At 34.8% G+C, this 22,357-nt stretch overlaps 2 protein-coding genes across 2 annotated transcripts; both read right to left on the minus strand.

Annotated features, from left to right (window-relative positions):
• Window positions 1-8,055: 8,055 nt before the first annotated feature.
• Window positions 8,056-9,555, minus strand: LOC103979499 (E3 ubiquitin-protein ligase PUB22). The gene has a single exon (XM_009395674.3). It carries the CDS (start codon window positions 9,463-9,465, stop codon window positions 8,239-8,241), a length of 1,227 nt encoding a protein of 408 aa, XP_009393949.2. The 5' UTR covers window positions 9,466-9,555; the 3' UTR covers window positions 8,056-8,238.
• Window positions 9,556-14,295: 4,740 nt separating this feature from the next.
• On the minus strand, window positions 14,296-16,767 carry LOC135636179 (NAC domain-containing protein 71-like). Its single transcript, XM_065147792.1, has 5 exons — window positions 16,002-16,767; window positions 15,332-15,609; window positions 14,968-15,249; window positions 14,655-14,814; window positions 14,296-14,588 (listed from the first exon to the last, which is right to left on the minus strand). The coding sequence occupies exons 1-5, from the start codon at window positions 16,156-16,158 to the stop codon at window positions 14,479-14,481; spliced, it is 987 nt and encodes a 328-aa protein (XP_065003864.1). The 5' UTR covers window positions 16,159-16,767; the 3' UTR covers window positions 14,296-14,478.
• Between the last annotated feature and the right edge of the window lie 5,590 nt (window positions 16,768-22,357).

Raw genomic sequence — 22,357 nt, forward strand, 5'->3', positions numbered from 1 at the left:
GAGAGATATACCAGAGGTTCAGATAAAGTATCAAAAAATTGAATGACATACTAAAATAGCAAACAATATGCTGAAAGCTTTGAAAAAATATCAGATAAGTAGTTGATGAGTTATGGTTTTTGTCAAGATCATTTTTAGACTAATTTAAGTTGATACTCTACTGAATTAGAATCTAAGTTTATACCAATCATTAGGCTTAAGTTTAAGTTATAATTGGGCCCATTAAAAGGCCAAACACTTAGCTTAAACTACCTGGGAGTGGTTGTATCGCTAGACTCAAGTAGTGGTACTACTTAGTCAATAGATAAGTACTAATTATGCTTTATCAATAATTATGACAATGGTATCATCTACGATAGTGGTAGTATTGCCTAGGGTGATAGTGGTACCACCTATGGCAATGTTAAGATTATCAAAGTATAGTTTTGTGACTATATCAAAAGTTACAATAGTAATATCTTATAAAGTAAATGGTAGTGTCTCCTATACTCAAAATTTTAAAAATTTAAAATTTTAACTTTATTTTTAAGACCTTTCAATATCTCACTCTGGCTTGATTGATTAAATATAAAATTTTAAGTTTATAAAATATTATAAATCTCTCTTTGAGTATTGTTTGAGTCTTGAGTTTAATTGTAATTACAAGTAGTAGAAGGTGAGAGTTTTTTTATAAAAGATTAAGTGTGAAGGTTTTCTTTTAAGTTTGTAAAAAAGAAAAAGATTATAAAGGATTATTGATCGTCACCTGTTGGAAGTAAAATTGATAGTGAATGTCGATAGCCTCAAGAGAAAAAAAAATTATGCACAAACATAGATTAGGAAGGCCCAATCATGATACTACTATATCAGAAAATGTTTATGTCATGATGCTATAAGATGTTTAAATTTCTAATATCAGTGATCATATTAATATCTTCCTGATTTACCTTATTATTATTTAATTATAATGGCACTTATTTTTTTTATCTATAAATTTTGTTAAGAAGTATAATCTGATTCATGTATCCTTAGATGTTCAATTATCCATTGATACTCGAATGAAAATTATAAAATTTCAAATTCCAAGCAAGGTTAAATTTAGTTTTCATGACTACTTTACCAACATTTAAGGTAAGCACTTAATTGAGGAAGGGATGCAATATTATTTAGTCATAATACGAAACCTTAAGCAAGATAATATAAACTTGGTTAAAGGAATTGAAGGAGCAATTATAAGAATTACTCGATAAAAGTTTTATTCGACCCAATGTCTCATTTGTTTTGTTTATGAAAAAACAAGATGAAAGTTCCAGACTTTGTATTTATTATTATAACTTAAATAAAGTATAGATATTCATTATTTATTATCATGACTTAAATAAAATTTCAAACATTGTATTTAATATCATGACTTAAATAATGAATAGATATTCATTACTAAAAATTAATGATTTAAAAGCAAAAGATGCACCTAAATCTACCTTTTAAATCAGATATGGATGCTCTAAATTTTTTCTTTTACCTTTTGGATTAACTAATGCACTTACAATATTTATGAATCTAATAAATATAATTTTCAAGCCATTTTTAGATTTTTCATTGATGATATTTTTGTGTATTCTATAAGTAGAGTAGAAAACATATTTGAAAATTATTTTATAATTTCTAAGAGATCACAAGTTATATATAAAGTTTAAGAAATATGCATTGTAGTTAGTAGAAGATCACTTTCCAAGGTCATCTGATTTCTAGAAAAAAGGAATTTCAATCGAAATGAGAGATGTTGTTAAATATAATCAACCTACTAATGTATCCGAGATCTATAGTTTATTAGGATTGCTTGGCTATTATATAAAGTTTGTAGAAGGATTTTCTTATATTGTCATACCTTTAACTTATTTGACATAGAAAAGAACTAGGTTTGAATCGTAAAGATAGTTTTTAAGAATTAAGAAGATTGGTATCTGCTCCTATTTTTTGCTATGCCTTCTGGCAAAGCTTCACTATATAGGGTGATGCTTCAAGAGCACAATTGATGTGTTCAGATGCAATATGAAAAAGGTATAAAACTTATATTTTAATACAACTAAAATTATATAAATAGAACTATGTTATGCATGATCTTGAATTGAATATAGTATTCTTGGCTTTAAAAATATAAAGAAACTATCCATATGATGATAACTATAAGATATTTATCGACTATAAGAGTTTGGAGTATATTTTTGTTTAGGAAAAACTAAATTTAAGATAAAGAAGATGGACTGAATTAAAAGATTATAACTTAATTATAAATTATCATCTTGATAAAGCAAATGTTGTTGTTGATGTACTTTATAGAAAGAGTATAACTAATCTTGTAGTTATGATCATCAATCAAATGCATGTTAAAGTTGGGAATTAGTGTATATTGGCATACACCAAGGGTTCAGGTTGCTAATTGTACCATCAAACCTACTTTAATAGAAAGAATTAAAAAAAACTTAAGTGAATAATGCTGGACTAAAATTCAAGATGATGTTAAGGCTAGATCTCAATTAGTCATGAAAAGTAAAATAATAAGAGAAGCTTATAACACAGGCTATACAAGGCACCCAAGTGAAACTAAGATGTATGGAGATGTAAAAGAAAATTTTTGATGGAATATCATGAGAAGAGTGAAAATTTTGTTTCATAATATTTTTCTTATCAACAAGTAAAATTTGAGCATAAGAAGCTATCTAGGTCATTAGAGTTTTACTTCTATCCCAATAGGAGAAGCAAGATATATCTATAGATTGTATGATATAATTACCAAAAGACTCCTAATGAAAATGATGATATTAGGTAATTATTGATCAGAATTACCAAATCAACTAATTTCATTGCTATTAGGAATTATACTTCATTAGAAAGTATAAAAAAATATTTCAAAAAAATTGTAAGGTACTAGTGACTATTGTATTAGACAAAAGACTTAAGATCTAATTCACACTTGAAAAAGAATTCATAAATCTCTAGTGACTAATCTAAATTTTAATATTATTTTTATCCATAAATAGATTTAATCTAAATCTTGAAGTTTGTGCTATTGATTTGGTTTGAACCCTTATATGGAAGAAAATATATATTACTTGTATGTTGAGATGATATCAGTGATTGAAAGTACTTGATATCTAATCTAATTGAATAAACTATTGTAAGAGCAAATTGATTAGAGAATACCTTCTTGTAGCACAATGCAATTAAAAGCATCATGCGAATAATAGAAGATGTAATTTGAAATTCAACTTTGTAGATTATGTTGTCCTAAACCTTTTCCCTGGAGATTTAGATTATGTACTAAATCGACTTCTAAATTTATAGGACTATCTGATATTTTGGAAAGGATCGGATAAGTAACTTATGAACCTGTTTCACCATTTGACTTTGCTGGAGTTCATTATGTATTTCATTTGTTAATATTGAGAAAATATATTTAAAATATAGATTGTGTAATCAAATTTGCACCCGACCAATTGGAAAAAGATTTGTTATATCAAGAGAAACATATTTGCATTGTTGATAGAAGATGAACAATACGAAGTGCTGTGGAGTAATCAAAGTGAAATAGAAACTATGTGGGAACTTGTATAGGTTATGAAGATTACCCTCAATTATTCTCTAATTCAGGTATATCAAGTTTAGAAGACCAAACATTTTTCTTGGAAAAGAATTTAATACCCATGAGATTTATTTTGGGACTTAGGGATAATTAATAGTACCAAAGAGAACACACGCGAAAAAGTAAGATATTAAGAAGTTTTAGTACGTGACGGTCTATTGTTTCCCACAAAAGCCTCTTTCTTTTGGTCATCGGAAGAAACTCTCTCATAGGGAATCTTTAGATTGGAAAGAAAATTTTGTTCGTTGGATCTACACTCGAATAAGGGACCAAGATCATATTGAGGACTATGTAACAATTATGATTATTTTTATTTTATGATTTCTTCTCCAAGTTTTTGGATTATACAAATTATGAATCTTAATCTATGATTATTATTGTATATAGTTTAATCTACTCTGAATTTTGATATCTATTTATTATATAGTTCGATCTTATAATGATTAATGCATAGGAAAAAAGAAGAAAGAGGGAGTGCTATCTTGTACCTATCAATTGCTAGGTTTGGTTGCTTGAAAAGAGAAAAGAGGATCATTAAAGAAAAAGGGAAATCATTACTATTGTAGCTTGTTATAATACATTGCTATAGAACTTAGTTGCTCGAATATAGGAGAGAAGGGAATAAGAAAAAAAAGGCACATGACATGCTGTAACAAGTTGAATATTGATACGCGATGAGGGGAAAGATAATGAAATTAAGAACAAAAAGAAAAAATTAATTTGTAACCTTCTTATTGATAATTTGTTGATAAAAATCTTAATAGTTTATTACAATGACAATCTTGCTCTCATCATTATTCTTTTGTCAAAAAAAGAAGAAAAATCTCTTTGTACAATTTTGAAGGCTACATTTCATTATGGTGAAGCACAATTCATATGTTCTAGAATTATGCTTATTTGTATGATTAATTCATATGCTAAAAAATAATGCTTATTTTAAAGGTTGTGATTTGATTTTTATTTTTTTACAAAGGGTAAAAGATAAATATAGGATTTGAACTCAAGACCTTAAGTTATATTGTTAATATATTTACTACCAAAGATCTTTTATATCAAGAGAGTCTATTTAAATTCAAAAAAAAAAATATTTATACACGTTTTTGACTTCTTATTATTTTTTACTAATTATAAATGTATGTAGGATTAATTTTAATTATTCAAACATCATTCAAACATATGACATGCTCTAAGAAGCTCAATATTGATACGGAACGAGGGAAAAGATAATGAAATTGAGAAAAAAAGAGAAAAAAATAATATATATGATAATTTGCCAAGTCATATGTTTGACTTAGGCTTTAATAGTTTATTATAAGGACTTAGGCTTGAATCTCGCCCTCATCATTATTCTTTTGCCAAGTCAGTAACGGCTATAATTTGATTTGATTTTTTTTTAGAAAGGATAAGTGATAAATATAAGATTTGAACTCAGGATATATTGTTAATATCTTTACTACCTAAGATCTTTTATATCAAGAGAGTCTATTTAAATTCAAAAAAAATATTTTTACACGTTTTTGACTTCATATTTTTTTCTACTAATTAAAAAAATATGTAGGATTAATTTTAATCATTCAAACACATGGCATAATCTAACAAGCTCAATATTGATACACGATGAGGGAAAAGATAATGAAATTGAGAAAAAAAGAAAAAAAATAATATGTATGATAATTTATTGATAAAAATCTTAATAGTTTATTACAAGGACTTAGGCTTGAATCTTGCCCTCATCATTACTCTTTTACCAAAAAAAATCTCTTTGCATCATTTTGAAGGCTATACACTTCATTATGGTGAAGTGCACTTCATCCGCTATAGAATTATGCTTATTTGCATGATTAATTCATCCACTAAAAAATAATGCTTATTTCAATGTTGATGCATTTCATTAAAGGCTGTGATTTGATTTGATTTTTTTTTTTACAAAAGAGAAATGATAAATATAAGATTTGAACTCAGGACCTTATGTTATATTATTAATATCTTTACTACGTAAGATCTTTTATATCAAGAGAGCCCGTTTAAATTCAAAAAAAATTATACACATTTTTGACTTTTTATTATTTCCTACTAATTAGAAAAGTATGTAGGATTAATTTTAATCATTCAAACATCGTTCAAACACATGGCATACTCTAACAAGCTCAACATTGATACACGATGAGGGAAAATATAATAAAATTGAGAAAAGAAGAAAAATTAATATGTATGATAATTTATTAATTAAAATCTTAATAGTTTATTACAAGAAGTTAGGCTTGAATCTCGCCCTCATCATTACTCTTTTGCCAAAAAAAAAAAAATTCTCTATGTACAAATTTTAAGGCTACACTTTATTACGGTGAAGTGCACTTCATCTACTATAGAATTATGTTTATTTGTATGATTAATTCATCTATAAAAAATAATGCTTATTTCAATGTTGATGCACTTCATTAAAGGCTATGATTTAATTTGATTTTTTTTACAAAGGATAATTGATAAATATAGGATTTGAACTCAGGACCTTACGTTAAATTGTTAATATCTTTACTACCTAAGATCTTTTATATCAAGAGAGTCCATTCAAGTTCAAAAAAAAAATATTTATACATGTTTTTTACTTCCTATTTTTTTCTACTAATTAGAAAAGTATGTAGGATTAATTTTAATCATTCAAACATCATATGAGCTTAGAGAAAGAGGAAATAAGAATAAATGATTGCTATTGAGGAATAGAAGAAGGAAAAGATGAAAAAAGGGTTTATATATTAAAGATTAATATGATTTTAGAATTTATTCTTTATTATATTAATTTATATTATTTTAATGATTTCAAAAAAGAGAAAGGACCTGGATCATTGTGTCAAATAGTTTATAATCAAAGTAAAGTATACGATGACTCTATCTAACTTATTTTCAATTATAACAGTCTATGATCAAGGTAAATATATGGTTCTAACCAATAATGTTATATGATTTATAATAGTTGAATAAATGACTAATTTTAAAAATATCTATTTTATATTATATTTTTTTAACATAATTGAATTTTTTTTTGTTCTTATAGTTTTAAATGTTATATTATTTGTTACATTTGAAATGATATGTAAAGACGTATTTATTGAAATATATATTGATACATTATTTTTACTGATTTTTATTTACTTTGTATGGTTCCAATCTAGACCTACTAATAGGATTTATACAATGGTTATAGTACATTAGTTTTTTCTGATCCTAACATATGGATAAATGTGTTGCATATATCACAAGAGTTATTCATGATCATGACCCTTTTCATGAGGATAGAACGCATCTAACCAATAATATTTGAACTTTTGTTTTGTTATGTACACTTGGCTATAATTATGATCATCTATGAATTTAGATACGAACATCTAATTATATTTATACTTATCTATAATTAGTTAATGATAATGTTCTAAGCTAATTATTATTATTATATACATTTTAGCCGCACATATTTTTGTTATGAAAATGTTTTCAAACGATTGTGTCTCGAATCTTATCCTATGCACTTTTGATGTTAAAAAGTTTATGATTTATTCTTTATGTAAGCATTAAGGAAGATTTAACATTTATGTATTTTTTAATATAAGTAATGCATAAAGAATGCATAAGTTTAGCAAAACATTTCTTATGATCAATTTTGCTAGCATATGTGTTGGAGTGTTTATCGAGTTGTGTTTGCTCATATCACCTATTGTTAGATTTTTTTAGATCATAAAGAGTAAATTATCTATGATTATACTTACAATAATCGAGTTCTTACTTCATCGTAGAATATTATAACGAATAGAATAATTGAGGTCTTTTCTCTTCTCCTAAATCATTCAAATAACATAAATTAATATAACAAATAATAATATCTAAAAACCTATTAATCCTTAATATATAAACTTTTTTTCATCCCTTTCTTTCTTTCCTTTCTCGATGGTAATACTAAAACCAAAGCTGCAGCGGAACTTGATTTCCCTTTTTCTTTTCTCCCCCCGTTAGGGTCCCATTCTATTCTCTCAAGCAATTCATAACCTTTTCCTTAAATCATTATAAGATTATCTTGTTAAACTGGTAGTTTAGAAATCTTCATATTATCAAACTTTTTACGATTCATGAAGATAAGGTAATGACATCATTCTACCAGATGAACAGTGAATAGACTGTTTAATCTGATTAAATTAGAGTATATTGTGGTGAGGCTAATACTTATCCTTAGGATACTTTGTCCTTAATTCAGTCATATTAAACTCATAACATGAGAAGACTACTGGGAAGTTCTACTGTGGATGTCTTCCTAGCTATGGAGAAGAAACTGCGTTACAAGGAATCTGGGCATAGCCTTGAATGGTTATGAGGAATGATAAGATGTTCCTGAATGGTTATAAGGCTTGAACTTTTCTAATCATGAACAGCAGGGTATTCAGTCTTTGACCTGCAAATTCCTGGAAAGTTGCAGAATATGGCACCATTGACATTATCTGAACTTTTGATAGCAACAAAAATTTCTTATTTGTCAGCTCAGATGCACCTGAAAATTCACAGAATGATGTCAAACCTTCTCATTCTTTTCTTTACTCTACACAAGTGGATGAGAAATGGGTGGGCGAAGATCAATGATTCAATCTCAAGAAGTCTTTCAATTCGCTGGGAAAACAATGGTACTGCCTCCATACAGCCCCATGCAGCTTCATCATCTTGATTGCCTTCTCATTCGTAGACGATGATCGCCCATCGATGTGCAACAAAGCCAGGAGCTTCCTCACCGTTCCAAACACCATCATCTCCTCCAGCAGCTTCTCTCTGGGGTGGAAGCTGCTCATGAGCCACATGATCTGGACGCCCAGTTTGGTCGCCATCTCCGACACGCGCATTATCTTCTTCGACACCGCCGCGACGCCCAGCCCATGGTCAGCGAACGCTGATCGGCCTTCGGCGCACTCGCAGAGCCTCTTGAGCAATAACAATACCTTCTCGCAGTTGTGTCGGCTGGCGTCGGGTAGGAGCTCGAGCAAGATGCAGACGGCACCAGCTTCGATCGCCTTGAGCCGATTCTTGTTTGACGTTGCGACGATCTCGAGCAATACATCCAACGAGGAGGAGCTGAGCTTGGTGGAGATCTCATCGGACAAGAGGTCCAACAAGGATTTGACAATGTCCACGTCTTGATCGGTTACCATTTTGGTGATCCACTCGTTGTTGATCTTCGAAATCTTCATCAAGATGGACATGGCGTGGACTCGAGCCTCGGCGCTTCCCTTCTGGATGATTACCATCATCGGTTTCAAGCAATCAGGCTTCAGTATCAGCTCCACCGTAGCATCATCTGATAAGGGGAGGAGGGAGAGGACACCGAGTGCCTCCTCGCAAGCTCGGAACGCGGTGAAGTCGGAGTTCTCCATGACGACATGAGACATAACGCAGCCCAGCACTTCGATGCCTCCCGATCTAATCAAATCCTTCTGCAACTCATCGTTCTTCTCGACGAGAACCTTGAGCTTCCTCAGGCCACTGGCCTTGAAGGGGCCCGTTTGGATGCTCTTCAGCAGCGACACCAATTTGTCATGATCCACCGCATCATACGAACATGGAGGCGACGTGACGGGTTCCTCATCAGCTGCATGCTCCAGGAAAGACGAGATGAGACGCTTGACGGTGTGATTGGGGGTGAGATCAAAGCTCTCCAGTCGTTGCATGGTGGCGGGGCACGTCAACTTCTTGTATGTGAACAGCCATTTCTCGATGTTCTTCCTCTCGTACGTGACGCCGGTAGCGATTGTCACCGGGTCCTCCATTAGCTCCAGCGAAATGGGGCACTGGAACAAGAATGGAGCTTCCATGGTTGGTTGAGCTCTCAGCCCGAGTCTCCGAAAGAGTTGGTATAGAGGAGACTTAAGACATATATATATATATATAGCGAGCAAGGTGGCATAAGAAAAGTCAAAGTCAATGGCCAAAGATGCTTGCGATCGAGCTATATATGTTTACAGCATGAAGAGAATTGCAAGCAAGTTCCAAGGTGGTAGCAGTTGAATTCCTCGTTATGTAACATATCTAACCAAACTATGGGCTTATACTAATTTCAAATGGGATGAGATCAGACAATAAAATGCTTCAAATCATTAGGTTGGTCAAGCATTCAAATGGTTTAGATTGGTTGGGCAAGAATGGGGTGGCTCTTCTTGTAGGAACCACTTCATGTGTTCATATCACCAGTCAATTACTTTGAAGGTTTCTTCTGTGATTTGGTGGCAGAAACGTGGTCTTAAGAATTTGTTTCATGGAGTTGAAGTTGTGGTGGTTGAGCTGACTTTGATCCTTCTATGGATTGTTCTCCACTTATTCTTGTGGAAATTCTTCTCTTTCTATCCTCCAAAAACAAGTGCACTTCACTTGCATTCAATGGAGACTTCAATAGCTTGCTTGATGTGGTACAAGATTGGTTGAAGGAAGTTATGACTTGAGAAACATTGCACATGTAGGAAGATCAAAGGTTGATCAATGAAATTGGAAAATAGTTCTTAGACCATCAAGGAGCCAACTTGCTTCACAAATTGAATGGTAGTAATTAGCGCATAGAAAGTCTACATTTTTTTTTTCCTTTTAAAAATGACTTGAGTACATCTTGCTAATATTCACTCAGGAGTTCTTTGGTCAATATATTTGTTTTTAATGATCCATTATGATGGTCAGTGCTTTAATTATAGGAACTATTCAAATGAGAAAGAGAGGCCTGATGATGAACTGTTTAGGCAGTATAATGCTGCCTTAATCAATGCATGGGCTGCTTATGATGCCTTGTGATCAACACCATAAAACTATCTGATTTAGGTGGAAGATTAAGCATCCATTGACTTTTGATTCACTGAAAAAACACAATAATTGTTCAACTGGATCAAAACCATCTTTTTTGCTGCTACAGTTCACAACACAAGTTTGACCAGCATATTCTACTTGGATCAGAAATTTTTTTTGGATCTTGAACCATACTGAATTAATCTGTACTTTTCTATTTTTTTGTTATCAGTGCTTTACTAACTCCCAAGAGAGGAGCAGGGGAGATTACATCTCACTTGTAATCTTTCTATACACCTCTATGGTTTAGATCTGATTGTGAGCCCCCATATGGCTCCAAATTGCAATAGATTAACACCTAGACTTGTGTTGATGAACTCTACAATACAGCTTGTTCAGAAAAGGAAAAGTCTAAGCATTTTTGACATCAGATAGGCATCATATCAGAAATGAGTGGCATTAATAAATTTAGGTCTTCTGCAAGAACTGGTAGAAAATTTCTTGTTTATTTCTTGCATAAGAAAAAGGGGGCCTTGCTTTGCAAAATAGTATCTGATGGAGATCGAATGACATGAAATTGAGATCACATGGATTCAGATAAGTGGCAATGTGTAGAATAGTTAAAGGGAAGGCAGGTGGTTGACCAGAATAGTTTAGTGGAGTTAAGAATATGATATATAAAAGGTCATCTACTTGGTCTGAAGGTTTCACTGTCTCCTCCTCATGTCAATAACCCCTTTAGTCACTCTTGCAAGGAAGTTAGATAACCAAGAGATAGAACACATGGATTGGAGTTGACTTCTGCCACAGGATGATGGCAGTCAGAGGTGTAGGATCTGAAACCACTGAAGAGACATGCTGTGTCATCTTAAGATAAATTCATATAGCCTTTAGCTTTAAGATATGAGGTCCACATAGATGCTGATTTAGCAGGTTTTTCTGGTTAAAAGAAGTTTAGGTGGAAAGTGTTGGGTAAAGGGAATGTTTCAAAGAAAAATCTATGATATTAATAAATAAAAAATATATTAAAAAAATCATCAAAACAATTTGATGGAGGATTTAGCTGTTTGATACTCTTTGTCTCTGTCTATGAAAAATATTAAAATTTTCATCATATGAGAATAATTATAAGCATGCTTGAGCTAACTCTAACTTAAGCATAAATTCAATGAAGAATTTCTCTAAGCTTTTCTCTTACTCTCTTTAAAATAAATAAAGAGAATCTCAAAGCCATCAAAGTATTTTTTACATCTTGTTCTCCACTAAGACATAGAGATTTTTTTGACTTGAATTCCTAATCAAAATCTATATCCTAATTTACCAAGTAATTTGAATCCTAATAATATCCTGCTTGATAAATATTTTGTGCTCCTAATCTTCATCACTCATCTTTGTTGAATTTTCTATCACATGATCTAAGATTTTTTAAGCTATGGTGCCATTTTGTTAAAGGAGAAAAGACTTTGAAATCATAAGAGAAATTACAGACTTTGAAACAAATAAAGAACACTTTCAAGTGTTCATACTTAGTTTTGTACCTATAACAGTGAACTGCATAGTATATCAATTAGTTTTCTTTGGGAAAAACCTGCCTATTCTCAGTTTTTATAAATCAGGTGATCTACATCTTTTATCCAGTCCCCTAGCTATATTTTTTTGAATTCAATAAAAGTTTTTTTGTCAAAATAAATAAATAAATAATATATTACAAAAATAATAAAACATTTATATGGTTTGACACTCGTTGCTTTCGTCGAGAAAACTAAAATTTTCACTGTGTGATATCAATTACGAGTATCATTCTCGAGTTAACCCCCAACTCAAGTACAAATCATCTTGTATATCCTCTATTTATCTTATTTTTTTATCGAACCTTCTCTTGATCCATTTGAGAAAAATGCTCAAAGTGTTTTCTTACATCTTATTCCCCTGCCAAAATCTAGATATACATAATCTAGATCCTAATTTACCAAATAGTTTAGATCTTTTAGGATTTCAAAAATATTTGTCAATCCAACAAAAATGCATATATTGGCATATCCTCAACTTAATATTTCCCTTGTGAAGTGGCAAATACTGAGAGGTTGAAGAGCAATATTTCCAATTGATGACACTATTTGGCTTCTTTATCTTTCATTCTTTTGTGACAGATCTAAATATTTAAAGTATGAAAAAGTAACCAGGTCAATCTCAGAAGCTTACTGGGAACTTATGCTGCGAAAGTGCATGCTAAGATTGTAGTTTCATTGCATTTGTTTGCATTACTCAATCATGTGAGATCTGAAGTTTGTTGCCACCTTTTTTCTTTTATTGTGACAGTTCAGCAGATTAGAAAGACAATCATTCCCTGTAACTTTCAAGCTCTCCCAGTGTCCCTCTCTGCTGAGCTGAGAACAGCTGGTCATTGAGCTAATCTCACACCACCAATCCTGGATTTGAGATGAAAGTTTAGACACATAATTACGTATAATAAATGTCTGTAATTTATGTCTTCATTAGGAAAGTAAGCCTTGTGACTGCAGAATGTCCTGAATCTCTAATGTAATGTATATGCAAGTCAGTCATGGAAATATGCACTGATGAGGGAGAATGCTGTTGAATGTTTCCTTGAATATTTCTTTTGGTGAAATCAGTAGATAAATATTATTTATCAACTTATATTAAAAGAACTGAAGAGATATAATGTTTACTGATGAGAACAAGCTGAGGATAGGATTGACAGTGGCTTAATCCAACTAAAGATTGCTGAGCCACACAAATCTGGCATTCAAGAAAATTTCAAACCTTTATAATCAATATCTGTCTCCTCATTCAATCTTCTTTTTTCTAATGATAGCCAAGACTTTTTTTTCCATAACATATATTTTTATTTTTTTTCCTCTTAGAGATCAGAGGAGGTGATCCCCCACCTAAAGAAAAACTTAACTGGGTCAAATACTTGGGCACCACATTTGAGTCAAATAAGAAAAGACTCAAACTTCTCTATTAACTTGTCTATGAAGAACTGCAGGCAGCTTTTTTTTTTTTTATAAAGCATAATTAATCAGCAAGATATGGAATTATGGAAGAGAAAAATGACCACAAATGCTTACAATTGCCCACATGTTTGGTCCCTCCTGTAGGTAAGCCTGAACTCTGGTTAAATCCCCTTGTCTTGATATTGAAAGCTAAAAATTACACATCCATCTAATAGTAATTCCACAAAGGTTGGCTAAGGTCTTTGAAATTTACTTACTATAATGCAAAATAAATCAAGAATGATAGCTACTCCTCCAATCCTACTACTAATCAGAATGCATAGCGTTGACACTGGCTGATCTGCTAACAACATGAATGCCAATCACCATCATTTTTGCTGCGTAAATACTCCCCACAAATCATTTGCCGCTACGATGTCAAACATGGCAAAGAGTCTCTCCCAAAAAACATATCAAAAATGTAAATTGACCAAAACATGCTATATACAAGCATTTTCACGACTTGCTGAATGCTGACAGAATAATGGCACCAGTTGTAGAACTGAAAGGAAATTTAGGAGCTTCAGTTGTTGATTTCCATTTAGTCGATGAATGCAACGGTCTGCTCTGACAAAAAAACATGAGCATTGAACTTGAACTTTCTACATTTTCTCTATAAAGAATTGCAATCTTTGTGTTCAATGTCATGATCAAGTTACTTAACAAATGGTTTCTTTCTTAGATTCTTTGAATGGTGGCTTGGGTTTCTCGTAAACCAACTTGACATTTGAGCACATATGCTTCATCATGTTTCCTCTGCTTTCTCTCTTTTTGCCAGGCTTCTGAAATGGCACTTTCCCGTATGTTCTACTTCTTTTGTTGATCAACTATGCACTCCTTCACAATAATAACATAGCAAAACTACAAATTGAAATGTGGCTTTTATTCTCACGATTACATGCATGGTTTCATGGTACATCATTTTCGTATTTGAGAATAGTTCACCATATACATATATAAATACTTTGGTCCCTCCAGACACAGACATTAAAAGGGGCTGTGCTGCATATCTTTATCTGCAGTTCCATCTTGTAAAATATCTCACATCACAGTCACTATATTGTCTTCCTGTAACCATAAGTTGGCTTCTTCCCCTTCACTCCCCTGCCTACAAATTGGAGGAGGTATGGTTGCATTGAAAGCTTCGGCTCCTGCAATCAAAGAAACGGTAAGATGAAAGATAAGATGGCTTAGCATTCAATGATAAATAGAACCACCGTATGATGATGCATCCAATTCGAGGCTCTGAAACGTAATGTCTTCCCAGTTTCTGCACATCTCCATGCAATGTACAGGACTTGAGAAAGATGGCAAGCATTTCGTCCCACGATCATTGATCGCAAAAGCTTCCTCCGTGTAGTACATTTCAGAAGAAGCCTGCAGACGAAAGAAAGAAGATGAGTAGCAAGCTGCTCATTTAGAATGAAAGGAGTACTCCTCTTCGGTATCTAATTGACCATGGTATAACATTCCGGGGCTGTTTGGGATCAATTATCATGGCACCCACAAAGGAAGAAGTGCTGTTGATACCTTTGATGCATCTGGCACGCTGGGGACTGTAATTATTGGATCTGGCTCAACCCATCTTGCAATTTCTGGAGAGTTGATGACAGATGAACCACCGCTTCTGTCAAACAGATCAAGAGATGAACTTTCTTCTGTGCCATTGAAGATTTCATCAATGTTTCTTTTGCGGTTGAAGTCAAACATGTTGGAAGGATACTTTTCAGCTTTGGGTTCTTCTTGTCGATTACTACTTCTTTTCAGCCAATTTCCACTCCTCTTGATTACTCGGCATAAACAAAAAGCTCCCTAGGAAGGTTGCATTATGAGAATTATGAAAATTCAAGAATTTTCTTGAAAGAATAGCATTAAGATGTTGTGTCTTTCTTACCAAAAAGTTAGAAGATCCATGGAAAAGATCTTCACAAAGGCGGTACTCATGCATGATCCAAACTGTTCTTTGTCCCCCAGGAGCCCGTCCAAGATAGAACACAAGAGTCTTCCTCAGTCCAAATGCAGAGGGCTCACAGGCAATCTTTCGATCTTTTCCGGTGGCTTTCCAGTATCCCGAAGCTGTAGCTCTATTTGTGCGCGAACCATTTGGGTACTTGCGATCCCATGAGCAGAAGAAGAACCACTCCAAGTCTCTTTTCGGAAGAAATGATTTTTCTGGAATCAAACAATTGAACAGATTGGAGACAAATCCTTCCAATCTTTTTACTTGTTATTCCTTTAAGATATTAGTGGTTTTTGCATGATCCAATATCTAGACGACCTGTTAGATGCTTACATCATTTTCATGCAGAATTTGATTCGGAAACACAGCAAGATTTTCCACCAACAGATCAAACATAAAATCCTTTTGCTAGGAATATATGCTAAAAATAACCATTCTTTTCTTTCTTTCCAATATTTAAAGTCACTATCACTTGAAGAATTGGCACGCTGTCACCATCTTTGTTCATTGCATGCTTATAAATAAATCAGTGACATACTACAAAAGAAAAGATGAACAGAAGCAAATCGCAATGGCACTTCAACCAACAAGGAGAAGACATTACCTGGTAGCTCCCATGGATCGAACTTGTACAAACTGATCACCGGAATGACCTCGAGCTCGATCTTAAGTCCTTCCACTTTCCTCTTCAGGTAGTATCCCACCAGCTCCTCATCAGTGGGATGGAAACGGAAACCCGGTGGCAACAACATAGCATTCATTTTCTTGCACTACTTATCCACACACTATGTCAGAAGAGGAGAATACGAGAAACAAAGATGCGAACAAGGAACTGCACTAAATCATTGAAAGCTGCGTCTCTGTTCTCGCGGTGTACCGATTAGAAGTATGGAATGTCCAAAAATAATAGCTTTTCTCTAAACGGATCTTCCAAAGGATACAAGCCTTGTGAGTCAAGATCATTCTTCTCATACAACCCAGATTTTTTTGGAACGATTAAAACTTCAAGCCACTAATTCTTGAAAAGTTGAAACGACCAAGGAAGTTCCAAATTTGGATGGATTTCGGAACTCGAAAGAAGGAAGAGGAGAAGAGCTATGGTGGAATTATGTGTTAAGAGCAAAATTTATAGAGGAAGAAAGGAGGCGCTCTGAAGTAAGCAAAGGTCGACTTTGTCTGCATGAAGTTATTCTCAACGTTCCCAAAGCCATGACTTTGCAAGCAGCCACCCTTCACACTTGAAGCAGGTTTCCTCCTCGCCAATATTTAACTACTACACAACCAGATTCTTGGATTACAGTCGATGTGCCAGCGAAAGCTCCATCTTTAGTGTCCGCCAAAAGTTAAGTTCAGGCTTTTACTCTCCATCACTTTTTGACATTTATGTTCTTCCCCTTTTCATTTCATGTGGACTTATAAAAGTTACAGCACTCGGATTAATCAATTCCTTCTTTGTTGATCATTAGCTGGATGGATTCTTCAACCTCCAAAAGGAGACCGGAACTAATGTACGCATGTTATAATGCTATCCTTCACTGGATCACCATTTCTCATCATTCCTAGGCCACTGATAATAGTGTCTCTGTGTGACAATCTGACTCGGAAGCACCCAACATTCTTATGAACAAGAACAGGGAAAGATCATGCACATGTAACGTAAAACACAGTTCTATTTATCTCGTGGACTAGAAAAATAGCTTCTTTGCTTGGCCTACTGGATTCAGGAAGGTCTTGATGTCATGAAGTCGCTTCAGATCAAACATACAAACATTCTAGCTCATAATAAGGGAAAGTAAATTAAATCATTGATGCCAGAAACTGATTCACAAATAAATGATCGAAGCAGGTGCTTTTCATCTCCATTACTTCAAAAGATAGTCTTATGAAATAAAAGGATGATCAACATAGCCAAAATAATTCACATGAAGAACCAAATGCTGAGAAACTCAAAGCTTGTTAACAAGCTCGTAAATCAAGTTGGGTGAAAGCCGAAAGGCATGGGAGAAAAACATAAACATATGTGCTACTTTCTAATGAACAAAAGTATCATTGAAATATACCTCAACAGGAACACAAGGCAAAAAACAAAAAAAATCAAAGAAAATGGAGACAAGAACAGGCAACGGAGGAGGCACTGTCACTTTTGCTCACACTTTCGGCTACATTTGTCGCTTGTGCGATTGACCACCAACGATGCACAAAGTTCCGCAGGGGCCAACGGAGCGGACTTCATCGTATAATAATTGCAGGCTTTGCTTGATGGCTTCTTCTTCTTCCTCTTCTTCCGTGCCTGGATCTTGGTTTCTCTCTCTTGTGACACGATCTATTAGCGCAGTGATCCGAGAAGTCGCGAAAAGGTCATGTCCAGTATTCGCCAAGAGCGATGCTGGAAATGGCCCCTTTCTCTGTTGCTTATGCGTTCTTTTTATTCTCCTTTGACATGTAGATAGGTTTGGTGGGTAACAGCGACTGCCATGTCTTTCTGCAACTTAAAAGTCAATTGATTGGCATCAAAATAGCAGCCATCTACATCCATCGCGATGGACAATCGACCACAATCCCGCTCACCTAAATGCCATGCAAAATATTGGAGGAGTCGTTCTCTCTTATTGCAATATTTTACTCCAAAGAAATATAGAGTTACCGTGTGTCAACAATTGATCTTACCTTATTCGATCGGAGAAAGTCTAAAACAATTGATTAAAATATATAAGTACAGGTGGGAGTCTTAGCACTGCAGATAAATCATGATTTGCCATGTGTTAAGAATTGATTAAAACATATAGATATAGGTGGTAGACTTAAATTGAGATGTTATAATCTCACACATATTTTTGACTTTTTCTTAATCAAATCTCTCATAATGCTCTACTATACAGGTTATCTTGATCGGATCTAAAATTTGTTGAACCTAATTATTAGTTCAAAATACTTAAACTCGATTTAAATATTAATCTTTCATAAATTGGTTCATTTGTGATATAGGACCGACTATATTAGGTTATTGTTGATGGGATATAAAAAGAAATAATTTCTGTATATAAACAAATACTAGCAGACCATAATACATCGGAATTAAATGGATCCACAATCAAATAGAATATCAAGATATACGTGGAAAACCTCTTGAATGTGAAGAGTAAAAATCACGAGATAAACTAGAGATAATCCACTATAATAATAATGAATATACAAATCTTAATCTCTCGTAAAAAACTCTAGCAATAATTACAAGAGAATAACTATGATACAAGGATTACGTCACTATGCATAATATCTAAATCCTTCGTAATTCTCCCCAAGTAATCATAGTAAAAATCTATTGTAGATCTGATCTAAACTGAGATGAAAATATTACTAGATAATTGAGAATAATACGTCTTTTTACCTTTTTCTATAGCGACCACACCTATCCTAATATAAATTAGGATTAAATTAAGAGGAGATGAGCTATGGGCTGATTAAGTCTGGACTGAATATAGGTTGTCAGACCAACAATTATAATTATAATAGACAAATATGAGTGTGTTTTGTATCGTGAGTTGGTCGTGTTTTGGGATCCTTTGTCTTTGATATCTAATAACTTGTTGATTGATTCATTTTGATTTCTTGAACTACTACACACTGGATAGGTTGTACAACCTCTTGCCACAGAAGTTGACACAAATCTGCCGAAAGAATTGCTATGCCAGCGATTTCAAGAGATTTCATTACCAACCATCCGCTGAATAGCGAGAGCAAACGTGCCTGCACTCACGGGTATCCTCCATCTTTTCTCAGCTCAGCCGAATTCCATCAAACAGTTGATGTCCAACACTGACGAGCAACGAAACAGGACACTGTTTGCTGGACTCTGCTGTGATAGCTATCTATCTATCTATCCACACTGTGCTTAGTGATTGATGGGCCGTACATGGACCATGATTTTGGGCTTTCCTGGGTTTAGCTACTCAGTTTAAATGGGCTCTTCGAGCCTTTTAATGGCCTGTATCAGATTTCAATGATGATGAGCATTAGACGAATACCAAGTGTAGGCAATGAGCGAAAAGAATCGCCACGAGAAGAGCACATCAAACTGCAATGTCCTCACATCGTGTAGATTACATGACGAAGCGCCATTTACCGAAAGGCAAATCCCGAAAAATCTCCTCAGATCGTAGCGATCTAGAATAATCTTGCTAAAGGAGACAGATCGTAAAAGAAGAAAATGATCTAGAATAATCTCAACAAAGGAGAAAGCGACATACAATAATCTTACCCATAGTGAAGATTTCTAACCGATCATAAAAGAAGAAAACGACCTACAATAATCTTAGTAAATATATCTCATATTGAAGATTTCTAAGAAAAGGAGAAGCGACCTAACTTAGAATGCCACTGGCCATTCATATGGGTTATATGGTGCAAGCACTACCGAAGCAGCCAATCTAAACCACAGACAACGTCAAGGTTCCTTGGAAAGGGAGACGAGACAAAACCCTCGAATCCACCGCACTAGAAAGCAGTGCTGTTGTTGCTTGTAATCCGAAGATTTATCCTTCAATTTTTCAACACTCGATTATCGTCCAGAAAAAATATGCACGAGTCATCAAGTCATCCATCGCCTAATAGCCTTAATGCCTGCCAGTTGATCGAAGACACTGCTGGTGGTGGGTAAGCATACTGGCAAAAGAAAAGCTGTCCGACGATGGAGACCTTCACTTTTGATGGGATACAAACCAGATGAACACCACAAGCTCCGAGTTAGGTCTGTCTATAATTAGCATAAAGCACGCCGAATCCCGTGCTTAATGCGTTCCAAGATGATGACGCTTTGCGTACAAAACGAACACTAATTCCGGAGGAGCAACTCCACGTCGGAGGCATGGGTGCGCACTGGAATCGACGCCCTAGTTTGCACTAACGTAGACGGTCACGACATCGACCGAACGCACGCACGGAGATCGCTGCCGCGGCATACAGTGGAGAGTCCCATCTCTGTCAGCCGTTCGACCATTATGGTTTACTGAAAACATCTTCAGACTTCTCTAAACTTTTAGATAAGTCGTGTTGAAAGAAGTGATCATCTAGTCATAAAGGAGTAGCTCGAGCAGGCTCCACAGTGGTGCAGCATTGTGGCACACTGTGCCGGAGTTCCTGCAGCAGGAAGCACGTGGACGTGACGTGCCATGATCATTAGCTCATTGAAACTACATGCCACACGCGCGGGGGGCTATAAGGATTAACGTGGTAGCCAATATCCATGATAACAGATCTCTGATAGACAGCAGCAACACCACTCGCTAAAAGCCGGAAAGAGCCTCCTTTGGTAATGCACATCCCCAGATGATGAGAACCAGAACTGTTGCTCTAGATCATCATTCCGAACACATACCAGAAAGAACCACATCGATCGATCCTGGTGGTAAGATGTGGATTTCTCGAGAACAGTAGTCCAACATCCGCCTGTCGCGCGGGGAATTAGCGGCGTGGCCTGTTCTATGCACAAGGGCGCTGACTGTAGTTGGTGTCAGGATCGTAAACATGATTCCGTGGCATCCCATGGATTGACGACGGTTGTTCGTGCAGCAAGTGGACGTTGAATGGAGCGAGGGACATCGGTTAAGCAGCGATAAGCCGACCACAGAGGTACAGTGCCTTGATCTTGTTCTCCACTTATATAAACTGTTGACCGATCCAACGATACGCGTGTAAAGATTCTGAAGTTAACTGCAGTCGATGGCGATGCGTGTGCCAATACGAGCACTTGCTTCTCGCTGCCATGCATGGTTGTGGCCATGGCCCGTCGACAGATACGGCACTGCTCGCACCATTACATATTCCACGAGAAAGGAAAAGGAAAATGAAATTTGGCACCATTGGAAGAAGTTAGGTCCGAAAGGATCTTCCCAGTAGTGATGTGAACAGGAATCCTGTTGATTAAGATAAGAAAAGAAATCGCTTCTTAGGCAGCAAATTTTACTGTTTCATATACTGTTCCTGAATATTTTTATTCATGAGAGACTCTATTTTTTGGTTTGGATGGAAATATGTTTGTTGAAGCAATAGAATCATTTCGACGGGCAGCAGTTCCACAGGACGTCGCTCCATTTGCTCGGTCGATGTCAGCCTGTGACCACGTGGAATCCTTGATGAATGAATTCAGTCACAAGTTATGCTTGGGATGCCGAACATATTCTGACCTGTACGATTATACATCGAAAGCATGACCTCTTTTACATAGAACAACAGCTACTTCACTTCTTATTTTAAGATTTCCATCACCAAGCGGAAGGATTCTTAGCTCTACCTTTTAAAAATTGTTTCTTCTTTGTGAAAACCTCAAGCAACTGCTCGAAAGTTGCACAAGCTGTGGATGTCATTGTTGGTTCTTTTCACCAAAAAGTCCTTGCTATAAATTTGGAACCGCACTACCACTGAGAAAACTCTTCCATGGCTTCAGGGAACTGAAGCAGACCCATCATTTCTGCCCAGGTTACTTGCACCAATGTCTCTTTCAGGATAAGATGTTTCTTCATCAAGTGGGTATATTAATTCCAGCTATAAACAAGGGCATTTGGAACAGATGCTACTCCTTGGAAAGTCTCCAAGATAGAAAGAAAGGGGAAGCAAGTCTTGTATTAGTCTGCAATTTGCCCTCCCACTTGAGAGAGATTATTACTGTCATGATACCATTGTTGAATGATCATGTACATTCGTCCAATATCAACCAAGACCTTGAATGTTAAACATCTGAGTTTCACGTGCAGTAAATACATGCGAAATTATATGTTTATCCTAAAAATTTTTATATCTCACCATGAGAGTTACATGAGGTCAAATTTACTGTCAGAGCAAGCATGACAACCATCATCTTATGTGCAGTTGCTAGTATTTAGTATTCATAGAAAGTAAAAGCTGTACAGAAAATTTGTTAACCAAGAACATCATGAATCGAATAAAGCATTGGCATATACTCGG

The sequence above is a fragment of the Musa acuminata genome, chromosome BXJ3-4 (assembly GCF_036884655.1).
Source record: "Musa acuminata AAA Group cultivar baxijiao chromosome BXJ3-4, Cavendish_Baxijiao_AAA, whole genome shotgun sequence".
Taxonomy (NCBI): domain Eukaryota; kingdom Viridiplantae; phylum Streptophyta; class Magnoliopsida; order Zingiberales; family Musaceae; genus Musa; species Musa acuminata.